The sequence below is a fragment of the Synchiropus splendidus genome, chromosome 1 (genome assembly GCF_027744825.2).
Source record: "Synchiropus splendidus isolate RoL2022-P1 chromosome 1, RoL_Sspl_1.0, whole genome shotgun sequence".
NCBI classification, from domain to species: Eukaryota; Metazoa; Chordata; class Actinopteri; order Syngnathiformes; family Callionymidae; genus Synchiropus; species Synchiropus splendidus.
This window is the reverse complement of record NC_071334.1, coordinates 2677855-2699803: the sequence shown is the minus strand read 5'-3', so window position 1 is coordinate 2699803 and position 21949 is coordinate 2677855. Positions and strand designations below refer to the sequence as shown.

The window sequence follows — 21949 nt, the reverse complement described above, 5'->3', positions numbered from 1 at the left end:
TTAGAATGTTTAGATTTGTTGAGATGAAGTCATGTGCGACGCTAAACGCTCACGTCTGCCCACAAATATTGCCACCAAGGGTCGTGATTTGTTGTATATACTGGAAAATCGAAAATATTATAACCAAGGCCTACACTTATTATGAGCACTTATTGAACCTGTATGCTTTGCACTTTTGAACTTACAAGCAGGGCATGCGCTAACCTCAGGGTGAATTTGTAAGCAGAACGTGTTTTTAAGCTGAGCTTGCGATTATGGTTAACACTTAGAAGGTACGTTGTATTAATAGAACATTGCTGTCTTCACTTAGAGACTAAGTTACATTTATCAAAAGATTGAAACTAACACTCAGCATGTTCAATGAATCTAAAACATCTGCATAAGACATGAGGGGTGTCTCGAATGAAGTTAAAACTTTCCACTAAGGACGACAGCTAGAACACGTGATGAAAATTAAAACTTTCCACTGAAGATGACAAGAATACGTCACCCATTAATGACGCATTGGGGGATTGTTTATTGTAATCAGCAATGTTGCTATAAAGGTCTAGGAAAAACTGACCCTTGCTCTCTTGCTCCACGCTTTTGACTTCATCCGTTTGCTGTAAGGTCTTGTATCTTAACTTGGGACGGTGCTCTTGCTCTTGCTCTTAGGCCATTTGATTTAACTCTTTTTATTGTTCTCTTATGGTTTTTTATTAGTGATTGGTTGATTTTTATTATTGATTCTTTTGACTTAATCTCTTTTATTGCATATACTTTGAATATATTTTTTATGATCTTTGACTTAATCCTTTTTATTGTGTATGCATTTTGATTATATGATCTTTTGACATTTATGTATGTGCACGAGCGTCTGGCAGTGCCTTTGACTTTGTTGGGTATTAGCGTCTGGCAATACCCTTGAGTTTATTGATGTTTATTGATTTTATTGTTTTTATTATCCTTTTTTTTATTTTATTGTTTTATTATCCTTTTATCATTTTTGAATTGAATTTTATTCTTTATTGATTTTACTGTTTTGTTATCCTTTTTATCAATTTTTTGAGGAAATACTTTTGATATAAAAACAATTTATTATTATGTCAATGATAAAGTGGTAGTTCAGAAGGCTGAGGTAATATTTCATTTAAGGAATGGATTGAGGATCCGATCATGAGTCCCTAAACGAAGCTAAGTAAAGAGACTACGGTAAGAGGTGTAGCATTGTAAGGTCAAGAACCTGTTTCTCAACAGGTCGGGCGAATTAAATAACCCGCTCAGTGAAGTGCCGATACTACTCACTAATATAATAAGGTAAAGTTGATACACTTATTATAGTCTTAGAACCGTGTCCGCAACAAGAGGCTGACTGAGTTGACCACCCGAGGGGCCCTTTACTAGAAAGGCAAAGGGAGGTAGTGTGCTCGGAACTAGGGACGGCTGATGTTATAGCCAATTGCCTTGTACACAAAACCTTGAAATCCAAACCCCACGACATGATTCATTCATAAATGTCCAAATTCCTGTGGCTTAAATGTATAATTCCAGTCACACACACACACACATCAGTGCCCACCTTCAGTTCTTCGACTCTGCCCATCCATCCATGAAAGAAATGTATGTTTTATTAGGATCTTTTGGGATTATTGAGTAGTTGTTAAAAACACAGGAAATGGCCTTGTTATTTAGTGTGATATTTCGAAAAGGATCACGGTAAAATGCATGAATTTTAAAAATAAATGCAGAAGAGACATACGCCGGACACGAGCCGACCTTAGTCCTGTGTCACTCTATTGGTTGAAAGTCACTCTGCCAACCTGTGATGATGCATCACTTGAAAATGTTTACTTTAACTTTAATTTTCACATTGCAGAGCACTTGTCTTTAAAAATAACAATTGATTTCAAAACCTTTTCAGCACCCATTACTGCACAGGAAATGCATCAGTGGCTCATAATGAAACAGGAAGTGAAGGGTGGGGGGGTGAGAAGAGTTTGTGCAGAGTGATAACAGGAGCATGCTCATCACAGAGCATCACTGAACCTCAGAGGTGAGTGGACATGTTTAACTTTTGAGGGGAAACTTTCCCAACATCAATCTGATCATGACCATGTTTTAAAGCATGAGATATCATGCCTTATTCAGACTTTCCAAATTATTATCATCTTTCCACCCTGAAACTCTATTAGCTATCACTGTGGCTTTGGCTCCATATTTCAGTCTTTGTGTGTGTGTGTGTGTGTGTGTGTGTGTGTGTGTGTGTGTGTGTGTGTGTGTGTGTGTGTGTGTGTGTGTGTGTGTGTGTGTGTGTGTGTGTGTGTGTGTGTGTGTGTGTGTGTGTGTGTGTGTGTGTGTGTGTGTGTGTCTCTGGCTGGACTAGACACATTTGTGGCGATCAATTATTGGAAACGCACCTACTTGTGTGCCACAGTTTGTTTTCTGGGAACTTTTTGCTGGTACCCACAACAATGAAACTCACAATCTGAGGATGAAGACTTCAAATTAACTGGTTCATTATAACTGGGTTCCAGTTTGGTTCAGAGTCCTGGTTCTGGTGAGCCATGTGTTCTGGATGGTTAGGTTCAGGTGGAGAGGCTGGGGAAAGGGGGATGGGACGGAGAGGTCATGTGTGCGTGCCACAACCCAACAAAGAGGAAAATAATTCACTTGAATGAGAAACCCGTCTCTGTGTCCATCTCTCTTCCTCTGTGTGGACGAACCTAATGCAGAACACTGGGCGTGTTCTGAAAGCAGAATCAACATGTCTGAAACACACGAGACGAAGACTGACAGTGGTGCTCCAATTGGATCAATGCTGCTGTAATAGTCTAAACAAACTGATTTTTCTTCTTCTGTAATAACAGAAAAATATTTGCTGTTTCTTGCAGGTTCTAACTGCTTGAGAAGGTTAAGAGAATACTGAGAACATGGCGGCGGTGAAGGAAGAAAATGACTTTGCAGGTACTTTCAAATCAGCATGCAACAATTGTCAATAGCTCTTTGAAAAATCTATTTGATAAAATAGAATATATTTGAAAATTTATTAGAAAAATCTATTTGATAAATCAACAGTCAAACAATAATAACATTACTACTACTTCTACTAGAAATAACAATAATATTTATAATACACAAACAATAACACGTATTATTATTATTATTATTATTGTTATTATTATTATCATTGTTGTTATTATTATCATTATTATTATTATTATTGCTAGGGGAATAAGGAAGTGGGCGCGTAGTTGTTAAAATAGAAGTTGAAGGAGAAGATGAAAAAATGTGGAATATAATTCATCTTAATATTCAGAAACACAAGTGTTACAACACATTGTCTAAAACAATAGAAATAACAGAGACCAACACTGACAGCTGAATAGAAAAATGTTTTTCTTAAAGTACAGGGCAAACTGCTGCCATGAGGAGAGCTCAAATCTGGGCTTCAAGGCCTCCAGAAGTGGTGGTGCTTGAGCGTCTTCCAAAACAGCTTTAGTGTCTCAGAATCTCACACTGCTTGAGGGGTTCCACAAGACGCAGGACCTCGATAAGAGTACTTCAGCCGAATGGCTTCCATAACATCCGGTGTCCACCACAATGTCGTTGGGTTACTGCCTTTGATGCACCGATGACCTTCATGCCACAGCTCACCACTGAAGCTTCAGCCATGGCAGCTTTGAACAGCGGGCAGTCGTGCTCGATGTTCCCAACCTTCACAGGAATGCAGGAGAAAGCTGCTCGTTTGGGTTTACCTGGTCATTCCAGAGGCTTCCACTGCCATCGGAGCCAAAGTTGATAGTTCTGCCCCTCTCTTCTCCAGAAGGTTTGGCCACAGGTCAAGCCATAGAATTACAAAATCATTCATTGAGCTACGACCTAGAGCGCTCTGCTACACCTGTGAGCTTCCCGACATTTGAACATGGTGCTCGTGATGCGCAAACTTTGACTAGCACAGAAGTCCTTTTGGAGAAGGCCGATGAGCACCCTCACACCTGCCTGGTGCCTCACACCTTGAGCATCACCAAAGAAGGAACGAGTCCAGCCCCTGTCGAGGAGCTGGGTCCCAGAACCCAAGCTGTGCATGGAAGTGAGCTCCACCAGATCCAACTGGTAACGCTCAACCTCCTGCACTTACTTAGGCTCTTTACCCCACTGTGTGGTGACATTCTACGTCCCCAGAGCTTGTTGATGCAGCCGAGACCTCCTACACTGGCACACCTCTCTTCCACTGCCTCCCAAACAGCAGCACACCTGACTTGTGGGATATTTCCCACAGGTGGTGGGCCCATGGGATGAGGATGGAATTGGTGGAGTGTTGATGCAGCTCTGGCTGCACCCAGTCGGGCTACGTGGGTCACCCGGCCACCAGCCGCTTGCCGACGGGCCCAACACCCAGGCCTGGCTCCAGGCCCGATGTCCCTTGGGGCAAGGTGCTCTTTGCACATCAGCTCTGGTCAAGTTATTTGAAAAACAACAAAATTATGAAGCTTTGAAAATAAACTGCGCTGTGGCAGAGTTCATCTCTGTAGATCTATTACCGACTTATAGCTAGCTTAGTTATGATGCTTTTGGGGGGGTAAAGTAACCCAAAAGTGGTTGTCTTGTGTGATATTATTATTATTTCAACATTTTCTGATAATTTTTCTGAGATGTATATTTTTTCTATGACTTTTAAAAAATGCCTTTTTTTGTCCTCATTGTATGGAAAATGGTTGTTTTCCTGGGATTAATATCGAGATTGAAATTGTAAGACCATGGCAAAATCTCCCAAAATGCAATTTAGAATCCAGATGACAATAAAATGGTAGAGGACAGCAATACATCAGAAAAAAATATGTTTGATATAACAATGAAAAATTGGGTCCAGAACACAGGGTAGAGATTTAGGCGTCAACACCCTCATTAAAATGATGGCTGGTCTCAGATTAATCTAAGAAAACTAACCCTCATTCTCTTTGAATTTCATTTGGACAGTTCTGCAAAACATTCTGCACAAACATGGGCTGGAGGAATACTACCCAAACAGGCTCACTCTCCAGGCTGTCTTGGAGATCAGGAAGGCCACTGGAGCCCTGACGATGGACCGGATTATATTCCACATTCTCACAAAGCTATTCAAACTTCATGCTGAGTACAGGGATTTTTTATTAGTGAGAGATCCTGACCAACTTGTTGATCTGGAGAATTTCAGTGATGATGAAGATGCAGACGACGATGTTCATCCTCTGGACCTCATAGTTGCTCTGTTCCTCTGTGCTGACAGCTGTTTGCAGCAGGAAATGGCCCTCAGAATGTCAATGTGTCAGTTTCCTCTTCCTCTCTTGTTACCACCCACTGAGAACAGTCAGTGCACACTCATGCTTTGGGCTCTGAGAGAAATCATAAAAGAGTGGCAGCCACATGGTTTGTCAGAGTCGAGAGGGTTCAAGGAGAACTACATCGTCCGGGAAGGAATTCCTCTCATTTCCTTTGTGAGGCTGAAAAACTGCTCCTTATCCAAATCTCAGATTTTAAATCAAGTCCTGAGTCGTGGCCAGCAGAGTCACAGCATGTTCATCCACAGAGAGATGGAGGGAGGAGCCCGTCAGAGGAAAATATCTGCTGGTCTGGTTGAGGTTGGTTGGTTTCTCCCCAGTGGAAGAGAAAATCTTGATGTTTTCTCCAATCCAGTTGCATTTGCAAACCTGCGAGGAGACATCTCAGAGTCCCAAACACAATTCACTTTCCTCATGGAGGTGTCCACTGCTGTGTTTGTTTTCCTGGACAGAGTGGAAGAGGCTGAAAACCAAACTCTCAGATCAGTGGAAAATCTAAAATCCAAAATGTTCGTCGTGGTGAATCGCAGTCGTGAAAACATGGAGACTGTCAAGAAAACATTAAAGGACCTGGAGATGCCAAAGAACAAAGTGTCAATGAAAGACTCAAGAATGAACTCAGCAGAGATTTCAAAAAAAGTCGGTTCCACCATCAAAACTTTGCTTTCTGAGGTGAACCACACCATCAGTCTTGAGAACATGTGTGACACTGCTGTTAACTTGGGTCTGTCTGTGGATGAAGAGCAAACTCTGCTGCAGAAAGAGACAGCAGAGAAGATCTTTGGTGACGTTAGAAGTATTCCAGAGTTCAAGAATCAACAACTTCCTCTGCAAGGAAAAGAGTGGAAATCACTTGCTCGATTAGAAAGAGAGGAATGTCGCATCAAAGTTACAGCTGATGTTGGAATTGAACATCGTAAATGTGAGATCAGAGCAGAAAAACAGAAGCTTCAGGAAGCACAAGCAAGAAAAAAGCTCTCCAGTGGAGTCACCATGTTCATTGGAACATTATTATCCAGTGATAAAGAACAAAGAGGCTGTTTTCTGAGATGGATGCAGTTCTTGTTCAACACTCATTCACAACACGTGCTAACTGAGCTACGGCAACAGTTCAAAGAGCAACGCAACAGAAAAGACTCAGCACGTGTTGCAGAGTTGGATCAGAAGTTAGTTGACAGTTCATTGGGACTGGAGCATTACATGAGAGAAATGGGGCTGATTTTTGAGTTTTCCTCGCCTCTCCAAAACCTTGAGAAGCTTCCAGGTCTGGCTGCAGACCTGCTGCTGGATGGTTATCCATTAGAGCTCCTGGATGGAGAAGCCTCCAACATCCCTCAGAGATGGATCTCACATGTGCTGATGGAGCTGCACCAGAAGGTTGGAGGGAGAAGCCGACTGTTGGTGCTGACTGTGTTGGGAGTTCAAAGCACCGGGAAGTCCACACTTCTGAACACCATGTTTGGAGTTAGATTTCCTGTCAGCAGTGGGCGCTGCACAAGAGGAGCCTACATGCTCTTTCTGAAGGTTGGAGAGGACATGCAATGTGGCTTTGACTTCATCCTTCTTATCGACACAGAGGGTCTGAAATCTCCCGACTTAGCAGAGCTTGATGACAGTTATGAGCGCGACAACCAACTGGCAACCTTTGACATCGGCCTCAGTGACATCACCATCATCAACCTTGCCATGGAGAACACTACTGAGATGAAAGACATTCTGCAGATCGCTGTTCACGCCTTTTTGAGGATGAAAGAGATTGGAAAAAAGCCCATTTGTCATTTTGTGCACCAGAATGTAGCAGGTGTTTCAGCTCATGGAAAGAACACAGCAGGAAGAAACCGTTTGTTGGACCACCTGAATGAAATGACTCAGCTTGCTGCAGAAATGGAGAAGAAGCCTTCTGTTCAGTCCTTCACTGATGTGCTGGATTACAACGTGGACACCAACAACTGGTACATCCCAGGACTCTGGCATGGAACCCCACCAATGGCAGCTGTCAACACAGGTTACAGTGAAGCTGTGGCAGATTTCAAGAACAAGCTTCTGGAGAGTGTTAAACACAACCAGGACAGAGAACTCTCAACAATCCCAGAGTTCATTGAATGGATCACAAGTCTGTGGAGAGCAGTGAAATATGAAGACTTCATCTTCAGCTTCACAAACACCCTGGTGGCTCAGGCCTATGACGACCTGTCTAAAGAGTTCAGCCAGTGGGAATGGGAGTTCAGGAAAGAGATTCTCTCCCAGAGTGGAGAGGCAGAGTTAGAAATCCAAAATGCTGATCATGACTCAGACTTGTCTGCTTTAGTGAGGTCAAAGAAAACAGAGCTCATCGACAGCATTAAATCACAAGAGACCAAGATGAGAGAGAAGCTAAATGGCTACTACAAAAGAAAAGACCGACGTGTGAAACTGATTGAAAAATACAAGTCTGACTTCTCGAACAGCATCACAAGTCTTTCAAATGAGATTAAAAACACAGTCTCCACAAAACTAGAATGTAGACAAAAAAATAGGAAAAAGAGGACAATGACAATGATGGAGCAGGAGCAGGTGAAACCTCTGTCAAACAGAGAGAGGGACGACTGCCAGCACAAAGCAGAGTACTTTGTCACCCTTTGTATCAAACCAGCTGTGGAGGATTACATCAACAGGTCACTGGGAATCAACATTGTGGATGATGTTCTGACAAGTTCACACTCCGCAGTGTTCAGCTCTCGCTCCTTCTTCCAGTACAGCATCCTGAAAGAGTTGCTCCTGCAGGATGACTTCAAGGCTTTGGTCAAGTACTGTGGTGAATATGAAAGGTTTGTCAAGGATTGGATACGTCAGCATGTTTCACAGAAGCTGCAAGAGAATCAGACTCTTCTTAAACTGAAGAGTAATATGCTTCACATAATTGTTGAGAAGATCAGAAGAGTGATAGAAGAGGCAGTGAGAAACTCACCAGATGACAATGAAAACATCACAGAGCTTGTTGATGGGATCCGCAGGAGTTTGATCAAAGACGTCTCAATATCTGAGGAGGCTGTCAGACGAAGCTTGTTCCAGATCAAAAGCACAAGTCATCAGTTTGGAAAGATGGTTTTAGAGTCTCTTAGTAAGATGACAGAATCCTTCCACACTGATTTCTTAAAACCTGAAGACGTCACAGAAACTCTGAACCAACTTCCTGTCAAACCAGAAGATGAGCTGGTCAAGAGGGTCTTTGGTTGTGGCCACCAATGTCTGTTTTGTAAAGTTCCCTGTGAGGCAGGAGGCAAAGGACACGAGAAGCACCATGCTTCCATCCATCGACCACAAGCTTTTGGAGGATACTGTGATAAAAAAACAAAAAGGCTAGTGACAAATCTCTGTTCCCCAGATATGATGGATGATAGGACAGTTAGATCAAAGGAGACTAAACAAACATCCACCTGGCACTTTCCACCAGATGTCACCATTCAAACATCTGACTATTGGAAGTACGTTCTTGTTAAATACAACAAACAACTGGCTGTAGAATACAAAGCCAAACCAGCCAAATGTCCAAAGTCCTGGAAACAAATCTCAAAAGATAAAGCCTTGGTGGACATTGAACCGGAGAGGTGTCGAGTTCAACTTTATACTCCGAGTCAAAAGCTCTCCAAAACATGCGGGTGCTTTGGTAGGATGTGATGTAAACTCAAAATGAACCAGTAGCCCAGCAGTAAAATGATGGTCATTACAAACCTAAGTGACAAACGCAAAAGGTGTGTGTCTGTTGTGTATTAGAAGTGCGTCTTGTTGTGAAAATGACATGATATTAGTCAATCCCATGTCATTTGCCCACCCACTCGATCATCTAGATGCTGATTTTCTGATCTGAACAAATCTGAAAGAAAACAGATCTGAAAATGTCAACTGTTTTAATATATTAATATGCTACGTTTAAAATTCAGAAAATGAAAGAACATAATACAAGAAACACTACAATAATATTATACAGAGAACAATTAAATTCAATTTCAAGGTCAGACAGTAAAAAGTCAGACAGAAGATCATAAGCCATTTTAAGCGTGAGCAATAGAACAAAATTGGGAGGAATTGGAAACTCATTTCGTTTGGATCTCAATCAAAAACATTATCAAATGAAGTGTAGATTGCAACATGGGAAGTATACATTATTATTTTAGAATTTGTTTGTTGGGATGTGAACCTTGAATGAATGTCCAATAATGAGTTGATTATTACTGAATCTTAAACACAAATGCGACTACTTGCTCCACTGTGCTCGTCATGTTCAAGGTAAATTTTTATCACCAATAAAGTGTTTAAAGCATTATTTGTTTCACCCTCCTCACTAAAAGATTAGCTTCCATCTTGGGGCATCAGTGTGTCATGTTTCTATTCTCCCTGTGTTGAGGAGAGAGGCAACAGGTTTCCCCTCCACACGGAGCAGATATTCATCAGGAAATGATTTTCTCCGTGTTCCTTGGAGTACCATGATCCCTGTCTGCCGGTGGCCGTCAGCTGTGGGTTAGAAGGAAGATGAGGAGTCTGCATGGATTACTTGCGCCAGGTCAGCACAATGAACTATCTTAACCAAACTGAAACCCAATTCGAATGACCTGGTTCATTTGACATATGAGGACCAGCCAAAATATCCTTACAAGAAGGGAGGCTGTCAAAGATTTGTACACTGCAAAAATCTAGCCAAAACAATCTTATATCTAGGCTAAAATTCTCATTGATCTTGTTTTGAGCACAATATACTATGTAAGACCAAATTGTATAAGATTATTAAGATTGTTTTAAGAATATTTCTACTCTTTTTTCTTACTTTGTTAATCTCATCTCCGTAAATCTCAAAGGCCATCCAGTGTTTTTAAGAACTTGTTTCAAGACCAGTAACAAATGCTTAACACTCGTAAGACTGGAATTTTGGGGTACTCGAACTGAAGAGGGATCATTTGCCCTGGAATGCAGTGGCTGAACAGTCCCTGTTTTAATTCTAATGTGCCACTAATGGCAGGCCGCCACTTACTGGGAGTATGATGCAAGGTGTGAAATGTAAGTGAGACTCATCATGGTTGATCCGTTTGAGTTATCTCAAATTAGTGACTCATCATGGTTGCATAGGGATGGGATTGTAAGTACTTGATGAGATTCAGTAGCTGAGCAGTTCATCATTTGCCTCAAGAACTCTCCAAAGATGCAGAGAAGATTCTCCACTGAGCAGGCTCAACAAGTTCTTCTGGCTGAGTCAAACTCTTTTGACTCAGATGGAGAAGACATAGACCTTCAGGCAGTATCAGACTCAGAGCAGTCTTCAGGTAAGGTTTCTCAAACATCAAATTTCCGTTTTAGAATACTTCATATTTAATTTAAATGATTTTTTTCTTTTTGGCAATAACTTTTTTTTACTTCAAGATTTCTTTATGAAATATGAAACAATTGTGTGTTTTATCTGGGGGCTGCAAAAAACTCAAGTGAGGTAATTTTTTTTTTTTTTTTTTAAATTTTTTTTAGAAAATCCCTACTCGTGTGTCCGTTTTGACGACCTCGATACTTTACTTTGTTTTATTGCTCATTGTGTGTTTGCTCTCCTGTTACAGACAGGTTCAGTGATGATTTTCGTTTGGACTCGTTTGGACGTTGTGGACTCTTCCCGGTTTTGGTGACGTTCTGGATTTGTTTTGTTTTCTTCTCCCGGTTCGGTGACGCCTTTGGTTATATATATTGTATCTTGTCATTAAATTATTGTATTGACTCGCTTCTGCCTCCTGTGACTCTTTCAACACTGCACTTGGGTCCCGCCCTGCGTCTTGATTCATAACATAAGACCTGGCCTTAAACATGGACCCAGCAGTGTTGAAAGATCTACAAGATGCCCTAGCCACTCAGGCCACCAGGATTAGGACGCTAGAGGATGTAACTCAAACTATATTGAAGGAGTTGCGATCGCTGTCTGCGGCAGTTAAACAGCTGTCCTCCTGTCCGCTTCCACCCAGTGCTCCGCCTGCTTCCCCCGTGGTTTCTGAAGCAGCGGCGCGAAACTCGTCTTTTCTTTCCCGTGAGCCTCTCATTCCTTCTCCAGAATTTTTAGTCTAGTTTTTGATTTATAGCCACGTTCATATGAGTCTGACTGTGCCAAGATCGCATTTGTGACAAATCTACTCCGGGGCAGGGCAGCTCAGTGGGCGGCGTCTCTGTGGGAATCTCATTCTCCGGTTCTTGAGTCTTTTCGTTCATTCTCTTCTGAGTTGTGACGTGTCTCTGACGCTCCTTACAAGAGCGGTTCATGCTCCTCCCGTCGCTTATTGCACCTACAGCAGAATCCCTAGTCTGAATCTGTTTCAGAGTACTCTCTTCATTTCCGGGTCGCTGCGGTTGGAACGAACCTGCTCTTGAATCTACCTTCACCAGAGGCCTAAGTAGTGAGATTCAGGAGTGACTTGGGACGAACCCGAGTCATTAGAAGTCTTGATAACTCTCGTTATTAACATTGACAACTGCATTTGAGAGCGCCGTCGGCAGTCACGACCCGGGGTCCACGCTTCTCCTGTTCCTCTGGCGTTCCTCTGGCACCTGCTGTTCAAGTCCCTAGGTTACCCCCTGCTTTTATTGAAGAGCCAGAGGAGCCCATGCAGTTGGGAAGAACTTGTCTCTCTCCTGAAGTGCGTCAGTACCAGTTAGCTCATGGTCTTTGTCTATATTGTGGTGTAGCTGGCCACTTCCTCAGAACCTGCCCCGTGCGTCCCAAGAACCCTCGCTCTCCCCCTGTTACTACTACCACCCAGGTGAACAGAACTCGTCTCTCACCTGAAGCACGTCAATACCAGTTAGCTCACGGTTTGTGTTTATACTGTGGTGTGGCTGGTCACGTTCTTGGCTCCTGTCCTGCATGTCCCAAGACCCCTCGTTCTCTTCTGGTGGCTCAGACGCAGGTTGGACTCACCTCGCTCTCTCTGGGCAATGCACAGCGGTGCCCTTCCTCAGGTCACTCACCGTGCCTTCCCATCCGCCGCCTCCCCAGGACCCCAGCTTGCCGTCCAAGTCACAGCCGCCAAGCTCTTTCAGTCGCTCCAATGAGCCTTCTCCGACGACCATCCATCCACCACAGTCCAAAGCATCCTCGATGTCAGACGGCACGGTAATGGCTTCCAATGCCTGGTCAGCTGGGATGGCCCTGAGGAAGAGTGGATCCTGGATCACCGGCTCCCTCTTGGACCAGAGGCTCCTCCTCAGAGTTCCACAGTCTGAATCCCAGCTTGCCGGGTAAGACACCTGGAGGTGTTCTTTGAGGGGGGGTTACTGTCATGATTCTGCTTTTATTTTGGTCACGTGAGTCCTGTTTTGTTTTCTCCTTCCTGTTCCTGTGGCACATGGCTGGAGTCAATCCACCTCTAATCTCCCAAGTTTAAGAACACCTGGACTCCAACAACATGTGCCAGATCGTTTGCTTCATTTGCTCCGACTAGTAAACTGCTCTATTCGTTCCTGTCTACCCGTGTACATGTATCCGTCGTTTTGAATTATCATCTGTTCACCTTTCTAAACCCTGGTGTTCTGAGTTTTTGTATTTTGACTCCCTTTGTTCTCCCTGCTCTGTGTGGCTTCTTGGTTTTCCTTCTGTCATCTCTTACTCATGCGTTCGTGTTGACGACCTCGATAGTTTACTTTTAGTTTACTGTTTTATTGCTCATTGTGTGTTTGCTCTCCTGTTACAGACTCTTCTTGCATAATTTCTCCTGGTTCGGTGACGCTTTTGGTTATATATTTTGTATCTTCGCTCCTGCCTCCTGTGACTCTTTCAACACTGCACTTGGGTCCTGCCCCGCGTCTAGAAGCAGAACAGAAGCAGCCAGAAAAATGTGATCATCTGAACCGAGGACCACAACACTGACAGAGTTTAGAATAAAGGCAAAAAGAACAATGGAAAGAATTGATATAATTTGACTAATTTCTACATTGGTACACATCTCTTTGATAATGAAATAAATTTGTTCAATTTGCAGAGGAAGAAACCTCGGCTGGATAGCGCAGTAACAGACTGCAAAAGATGCCTGTCACTCCTATTGAACCCTACACCGCAGAAGGAGAGCCAACACATGAAGCCAGAAAAAGGATCAAAACTTGCCTTCAAAGCTTCCGCTGTTTTCTCACTCTTCAGATACTTCGTACCATTCAAGCATGCACAATTGAGCATGCAAAGGAAACGGAAACGGTGGATTGGTTCATGGATGTTCCAGAACTTATGGCTTTTATTGCAGTTTCTGCAGCAATTTCTGAACTGTGGGAATCATTTCGAAAGAACCGTCACATTCTACAGACCTGGTCGTCATATCACAATTGATGAACAGCTTTACCTATCAAAGACACGTTGCCCTTTTCTGCAATATACAAAACCAGATATGTTTGGTATCAAGTTTTGGGTGGCTTGCGACTTGACATCAAAATATATCTGCAACGTCTTTCCATATGTTGGCAAGGAACCTGGTCGTCCCAAAGAGGAGAGACTGTCCGAGAGTGTGGTAATGAAGTTGATCGGACCATTGATGGGATCATTTCTGGACCAGGGCAGAACTGTCACAACGGACAATTTTTTTCACCTCCATTTCAATTGCAAAAAAGTTGCTCAGCTGGAAAACTACACTTCTTAGGACACTCAATAAGATTATCAAAGAAATTCCACCTTCGGCTCGAGAGATGAAATGCAATGAGTTCAGCACTCATTTTCAACGATCCCATTTGTTAAGTCACATTATTTAATTTATTCCAAGTGCTAGTACACTGTCAACATCAACACATTTACTTGCAATCGGTTACAAGCAGTAACAAACAATAGCAACATTTTCAATTCACCACATTCACGTTCCAAATCTTTTCCATGGTAATAACTTTTCAGTGTTAAGTGCAATGACATCATCAAGGTTATATTTAGTCAAAACAAAAGGATCCTGAAAATTGTCCAATATTGCCAGTGCCTCGTCTTGGAGCTGCTCCATATCTGCTTTTATTTTGAAAGCGTAACACTGGTAGAAAAAGGATAAGAAAAGTTTGTTGTTAACCTGGCTGGTGAGGGGAAAAAGGTTTGTCAATATCTCATTTTACATTGTGATTGATATTGAGTAACATTGTTTTGTACTTTTGCTTTTGCTGTGTGCCTCTCACTCTCTCTCTCTCTCTCTCAACATATGAGCTACCGACTTGCACGCATTTCATAAGTTAGCTATTACAAGTTTCACTCCAATTTCAATTCTGTCTGTATATGACCAGCAACTGCTGAGCTGTTAGGGTTCTCATCCCTAGTTGGACCTGTGCAGCTGATCCCATAGTACGTTTCAGATTAGGTGTCACAACGTTACGGTACTGCAGGATTTGGGATCCATGGCAGATGGGCATGTGAAAAAACAAAACAAAAAAAACTGATGAGTCAGGAGGCTAACCTGTCCTAAATGTAGCTTATCATTTTTCTCTGACAGATTGAGGAGCAATTAAAGTAGGCAGTACAAGACAGGGGGCCACCATGAGCTGGATGATGTCACAGTATCAATTTTAAATGGTATGTCACGTTTAGGTATGAAAAAGTCTCCATATTAATGTTATTTGTAAAGTAAGTTTGACTTGAGTTTCGCTTTCTCCTCCTCGCTCCTCTTCTGTTTTCATCTCAATTCTTTAGCCAGACTGCGTGTTCTTGAACTCACTTCTCATCGATTGTGTAGATTTTTTCCCTTTGTGTGAGTTTGAGTCTTCTCCTCCACTTAGCGCTTTTAGTTGATCTGGACCTTGTGAGTTTGTATCCAAGCGTGTTGATGTTCTCCCTGTTATTTAAGGTTGAATCTAATTTTCCAATCTTTCTTTTGTTGCAGATTTTTCCCTAGTCCCTCTGTGTATTTCCCGGTTTGTGTTTTGACTCCAGCGCCTCCAGTTCCTGTCTTCGTCATGTTTATTGTAACTTGTTTATTAAATTTCTTAATTTAATCTCGTTGTTTGTGCCTTCTGTCAGCCTGCAATCATCTGCACCTGGGTCCATTAATGAGTAATCATGACCCTGACAATACAGGCCAGACCCTGCAGGAGCTGTACAAGAAACCTAAACCCAACAAAGATGCTGTCTCCCAAATCCTTGAACTTGAGTTTCAAGCAAGATGAGCCTTCATTGACAGTGATGGTCTGAAAGAAGACAGGCCAACAAAGATCCTGGATGCATATCCATGTTTCAAAGATCTTCATCATGCAAGTAATTATCTTGTTTTAACTCATTAAGAAAAGCAAGCGTTGTTGTAGATTTTAACACTTCCATTATAGGTGATGGATTAGCTGCGGCACATCCTGGATAAGGGGAACAGCAAATTCAAAGTTGAAGTAAGAAGAGATGGGATGACTTCTGCGCCAAGGTGCAATTTTATGGTGTTAGGAAAAAAGTTATTGTTATCTATACGTGGCGCTCGTCCCTCGTCCTTCGTCCCGTGACCTTACGATCTGGCCATGTTATTGGACCCAGCAGGACGAACTAGATGCTCAGGCCACCAGTATTAGCAATGTGGAGAGGATTATTTGGTCTATCTTTGAGGTCTTGGACTCTTTCTGAGGCAGTTGCTCGGCCGTCCTCTCACTCTGGTCTGCCCGGTGCTCCACTTGTTTCCTCTGCTCCCCCTCAAATGTCAAAGCAAACTTTTTCTGTTCCCGTCCTGGCCCCAGAACCGGAGCTTCCCGTCTGTGATTTTTTTTTCGAGGACGCTTGTGTTTTTCCGCCGCCTCCCGTTGACTCCGGCGTGGCTTCCAAGCCGCCGTCGCCTCCCGATGCCTCTAGCGTGGCTCCCAAGCAACCGCGGCTTCCCACCCGCCACCTCCCCAGGACCCCAGCTTGTCTTCCGAGTCACTGCAGCCCAGCTCTTCCAGTCGCTCCAATGGGCCTCCTCCTCCCCTCGTCTTCGACGATCGTCCATCTATGACCGGATCGAACACCTGGAGGTGTCCCTTAGGGGGGGTACTGTTATGGCTCCGCTTCCTGGCTCTGAGTCCTGGTTTTGCTTTTATCCCTCTGTTCCTTTGGCACACGGCTGGAGCCGATTAACCCCTGATGAACTTGATTACATAAACACCTGGGCTCCAGCAACGTGTGCCAGATCGTTGCTTCTTGTTTGCTAGATCGTCTCCCATTGTTTCCTGTCAGTTCTCCTAGTCCCTATGATTTCTTCCGTTGGTTCCCCTGTGATGTGTCCTCTAGTTCCTGGGATTTTGGACTCCTTGTTCCCCGTGATAACTCCTGGTTCTCGTGGCTCTCCTGTGTTCGTTTTCTCGTTCAGATTAGCTATCTTATTTTCCTCGTTTCTTGTGGCTCTCTGTTTTCGGTCTCTTGTTCTGTGAGCTAGCTTATTTTGGATTTGTGCTAAACCCTGTGCCCGAGTTTAGTGTTTTGTTTCTTCCTGTTTCCGTGTGCTTCCCTGGTTTACTTATTTACTCTCTGTTCATTGTGCTTTCATCCCCTCTAGTTTCCTGTGATTTGAGTTTTGTTTCTCCCGGTTCGGTGACCCTTCTGTTCTGTTTTAGTTTGTTAATTATTAAATATCTATTTTTGACTTGCTCCTGCCTCCTGTGCCTATCACCACTTGCGCTTTGGTCCTGCTCCACGTCCTCTATACGTGGCACTCGTTCCCTCGTCCTTCGTCCCAAGACAGTTATGAGGCCACCCATGACCGTAAATGTAGGTAAGTAATTTTGCTGTTTCTCGAATTCACTGTGTAGCCATTTCCTCAAACATGCATGACAATACAATTGTGTATGTTGCCTAGGCGTAATACTGAATAAATAGCTGCATTGTGACCAACACAATGACAATAGCCATGTTTAAGAAGAGTAACTTTGGACTAAAAGTTGATTTGTTCTGTTCTAGTGGAATACGCCATAGCGCTGTTCAGGGCACTCCCCTCACTCGTTCCTTCCCCAAGTGCACCACCTAAGAAGAGGCTGGGACATGCCGGTGAGACATTGCTTCATGTCCTCCAGGTAAAAGTTCACATTTTGTCACATTTAACACTGCATGTATGTCTGCAAAGGCATTCAGTTTAATAAGCACCCCCAACGTTTCATTTAAAAAAAAAAAAATGACTTTGAATAGTTTAGTTTGAATAATTGATTCAATCAAGGTTACACGTGCCTGGACATTGTGGTGTCTTAACAATTTCAGTGATAAGACTGCTCCGGTAGTTTTTTTCTGTTCTACCCTACTAAGGTATTTCTTTTTCTTTAGCCAACAGAAGATCTTGTCTGCATTGGAACCACTTCTGTCGCCACGTTTGCCAAGGAATACTTGGATGAAGGTCTGCTTTACCACTATACCCTGCATCTCACATATCCAAAGTGTGTGGCAACCCTCCCCTCTGTCATTCAGGCAGAAATATTGCAGGATGCTGTCCATGAGCGAGACACCACCGCCTCATACAAAAGGGCCATAGCAGAATGGAAAGATTTTATTAAAGTAGAACTGTATAGCAGTGGGAGTCTGTTGTAGAGTTGTTTTGTTTTTCTGTTATTCATTAGAGCATATTTTGTGGCACCAATGTTCTGTTCAATAATGTAACACATTACTTGCATTCTAGACATTATGACCTGTGATGTTCGTCTCAGTGAAGTTTGCCAACTACCTAAACTGTAGGTATCACAAAGCACTTTTTCAACAATTTAATTTAATAAATAATTGTTGACAATGTTAATTGTGTTTGCTTGGTTTGTTTAGTGTGAATGCGCTCTCATTTTGAGAAAGAAAAGCTATTAATAACTCTTGCATTAAGAATAATCTTGTTTAGTGGGTTCGGGATTTTAAGATCTTTTCACTGAAATTAAGAGAAGCAAACGCTCATAAGAAGTGACAAGCTGGTTTTGAATTTATTTGACTTGGTAAAGTAGTTGGAAATAAGTAGCTACTGCTTATTTCAAGGGATTTCTCCCTTTCTTAAGACCTAAATATGTCTTCTTTCAAGAAATCATACCCAGTCTAAACATCTTACTGCACTTCACTTCTTTCTAGTCTCTTCTCCCCCAAACTAAGTTTATTTTTTGTATTGAGGTGGTCAATTTTTGGCTTATAGTATGTTTCTATTGTAACACCTCCAGTGAAATATTTGGTTGCACTTCTGTGGCAAGGCAATACTATAGTATGCGTTGTGTTGTTAAATATCTCTGCTCTCTGCACCACTTGGGACTGGCAACCCAAGAAGTAGACAAGCAAAGGACATGCAGTTCCACTCGCTCCACAGGAAAATAAGCTCACTATATAATGCACAATGTTTATTTTATATAATATTTCAAATTCAACTCCATCCTAATGTGATGGGCTCGCAAAAGAATACACAAGAAAGAAAATACATTGTCCACAGATTGTGGATTTGAAACTGTCGCTACCCCCTTCCTCCGACACCGACACTGGCCAACCCACCTTGCCACACCTGCCTCCAATCACCTGAAGGTTTAAGAACCGGGCCAACCTGCCAGTCCTCGCCTGTTTGTCAACCTTTCACGGTTTGTCTCCAAGCTGGAAGCCCCACTGTTTGCTACTGCCCGCCGGAATCCTTGCCCTAGCTATTTTAACTAATCCCCTCTGTCTCAGAACTTAAGCCTGCCTGCACCTCCTACACTTCTACTCTGCAGCTTGTACCCAGCGCTGGACTGCTGGACCCCCACCAGCCACTCGTCTGGGATCTCCACCACGGCACTAGAAGCACAATTCCAAATATCAAGTTCCTGATTTTCGGTCTGCATTTGAGTCCCCTGCTTCAAACATGTCACAGAAACAAATCAGGATTTATCAGAAGAAACATACAAGACCCCATTCAAACGAAAATTAAATATTCTGAACAAACAAATTAAGCAAACCAAAAACAAAGTCAAGCAGAAATGTGTCACTCAGAATGGCATGCCTCACCCATATAACAATGCAACCAAGTTGATTAGATGAAAGGAGGAAAAAAAGGAAAAACCATCAAAAAATAATCAACCAAACATGTCAATGGACGCTGAAATATTGTGTTCAGCAAACAAAGAACAAGGAGTGGGAGGCCTGTCATCTGGTCCTGGATGCCGTCGCTGCTGCTAATACATGCATCCGCCTGCTGGTGCAGGTAAAGTGGCGGTGGAGACATAACAGCACTATCCGTGTGTTCTACGACCAGTCTCAGCATGATTAAAAACAAAACAATTCAGATCCACTTAAAAATCACAGCATGTGGGACTAACCAAACAGTCTTAATGGAGAATGCAGGTGATGAAGAGACAGAATAATAAGCAGGACGAGACCTTTCAAACAATGCATTGATATTAGCTCTGTGATGAAGTTAGCATTTGTCAAATCAAGATCACAACACATTTCCAGACGTACTATGTGAATTATGCGTATTATGTGAAGACTGAAAGCAACTGTCAGTGCTTCCTTAAAATGTTTCAACCCTAACTCTGAAAGCATCTCTTGATGTTTTGTTTGTGAGTCAGGGTCCATCATATGTTGAAATGGCTGCTCAAAGTCAGCAGCTGTTTGCAGCTGTTACATGGAACGTCTCTGATCAGGTGTCTGTAATGTATGAATCATGCTGACTTCATTGCACAGCGAATATCAATGCATTGTTTGAAAGGTCTCGTCCTGCTTATTGACCTCTATAAGTATGAAGGTCAAATGTGAATCCCCGACAGAAGGAGTGACCTTTGAACCTCGATTAATGTCCACCTTTGAATGCCCACAGTCTGTCAACACTTGGGTGTTTGGACATGAGACCAACTGTTCTAGCATGCTCTGAGAGTCCACTGTCCTGTGGGCTTCACCTTCAACACAGGGCTGCTCGTTCATGTAGAGTTATAGAATCATACCTGAACAAACGACACAACACTTTAAATGTTCTCTCATGAATCTTTCCCTTGTGTCCTCAAAGCTCCAGAGTCAGACTCAGTTGCATACTGTTAATGTCTGTTTACCTTTGAATGAAGAGAATTTATTGTTGACTTTATTATTTGTTTATTGTTTAATCATTATCATTCCTGACCCTCAATACCACTTTTCCTGAATTTTCTAATTAATGATTTTACCATAAAAGACCAGAAAAGAAAATCCCTTCTTTACACTGTGGGATGACCAACAGCAGATCTCTCCAGAAGTCACATGCGATATCACCTCAGATGGTTTCCTTGGACCGACGATCTGTTTCACCAACTGCTGCATCCACCTGAGAAATAAAGAGACAAACATCATAAGGAATGAATATTTAAAAATGAAGAACTGCTGCTACTCTCGATCACAGATCATCACATCAACCGTCCTCACCTGGTCCAACCTGCCTACACTTTCCTATTCACCTCTTTTAATCTGTCCATCAATCTCTATGACTGCTCTCTAAAACCTTAACTTTTCACTTCTTCTGCTCCCTCACCATCACCAGGCCTCCTACCTCTCTCTTTCTAGTGTACACACATTTATTGTTCTGTATCTACGGAGCTTCATTCCTCTCCTTTCCAGCTCGTACTTCCACAGCTTCTCCTCTCACCACGTCATTCCCGGTGTGATCTTAGGATCCACTTGAAACCTTCCCCAACTCCCGTTGCATACCTCACCACTTTCCGTCCTCATAGCGGCCCTTGCATGCTTCTTTTCTTAGGAACTCTGGGAAGCTTCCTCTTGAACTACAAAGACCAGTGTAACTCCAGACCTTCTCTGGAATATTTTATTCAGAATTGTATTTTGTAATGTGATGAACATGACTTGCACCTGGTTCTGCTGCTGGTTGTACTTTTCTATGACAAACATATTTGCAATGATCACATGGTTTCATGTCATTTCATAAGGTTTTGGTTTGTTTACATGTGAGTAGATTAAACATGGTTGTTGATCACAAATGAAATTAAGAGTAATGGATCAGTTCTGTTACTTGAATGGTCCCGGGCCCATTTGTTCTGGGAAAAGTTGGCGCAGAGATCAAAGGTTAAGAGCCCCTGAACGAGACCATGTATAAACGCACGCACGCACACGTTAGTCTTTCTTTCTTAGTGAGGACCGTCAATGACAGAACCCTTTCCCCAGCCTCCAGTCCTTCACGGAACCATCCAAAACAAATGGTTCACCTTAATCTTGCTAAAATTGTATAATGATAATCGAGTTCTTCTAAATAAAGAACGGTCAAAAATAAAACCTCAAAAGACTCACAACGCTTCACTGGCAACAGACAAAAGTGACACCCGAGTTACACGGCACAAATACAAGGTTCGACAACGGTACTGCTGCACTAAAATCTATTATATTAACATCGGGGCACCGCAACTTACCTGCTCAGAGGTAGGTCCGTTGGTCTGTCTGTCCCTGGGGTCCTTGGAGCGTCACGCAGTGGCATAGTTGCTGATGACAGTGCCTGTTTAAAAATGAGTTGACCGTACGTGCGTGTGCGCGAATACATGCACAGTGAATTAGTTTCATTTATTTCCACGAAAATGTGGGGCATTCACTAAACAGATTCAGACAAATTTAAACCAATAAAACGCACGTCCATATTATGAGTCTGCGCTCGTTTTTCTCCATGACTTTGTCGGGAAACAGAACAGAGCACTCGGGAACAAAGTGTGAATAAAACCCAAAATCGAAGTCAATCTGGTGAAAAAAGTGACTCGTGTGGCTGTAATGTTGTAACAGGGGTCGGAGAAGCTCAAATAAA

At 42.7% G+C, this 21949-nt stretch overlaps 1 protein-coding gene across 1 annotated transcript; it reads left to right on the top strand.

Annotated features, from left to right (window-relative positions):
• The first annotated feature begins 2017 nt into the window (after positions 1 to 2017).
• Positions 2018 to 9458, top strand: LOC128752250 (interferon-induced very large GTPase 1-like). The gene is made up of 3 exons (XM_053853281.1): positions 2018 to 2032; positions 2871 to 2943; positions 4957 to 9458. The coding sequence occupies exons 2-3, from the start codon at positions 2910 to 2912 to the stop codon at positions 8952 to 8954; spliced, it is 4032 nt and encodes a 1343-aa protein (XP_053709256.1). The 5' UTR covers positions 2018 to 2032; positions 2871 to 2909; the 3' UTR covers positions 8955 to 9458.
• The last annotated feature ends 12491 nt before the right edge of the window (positions 9459 to 21949 follow it).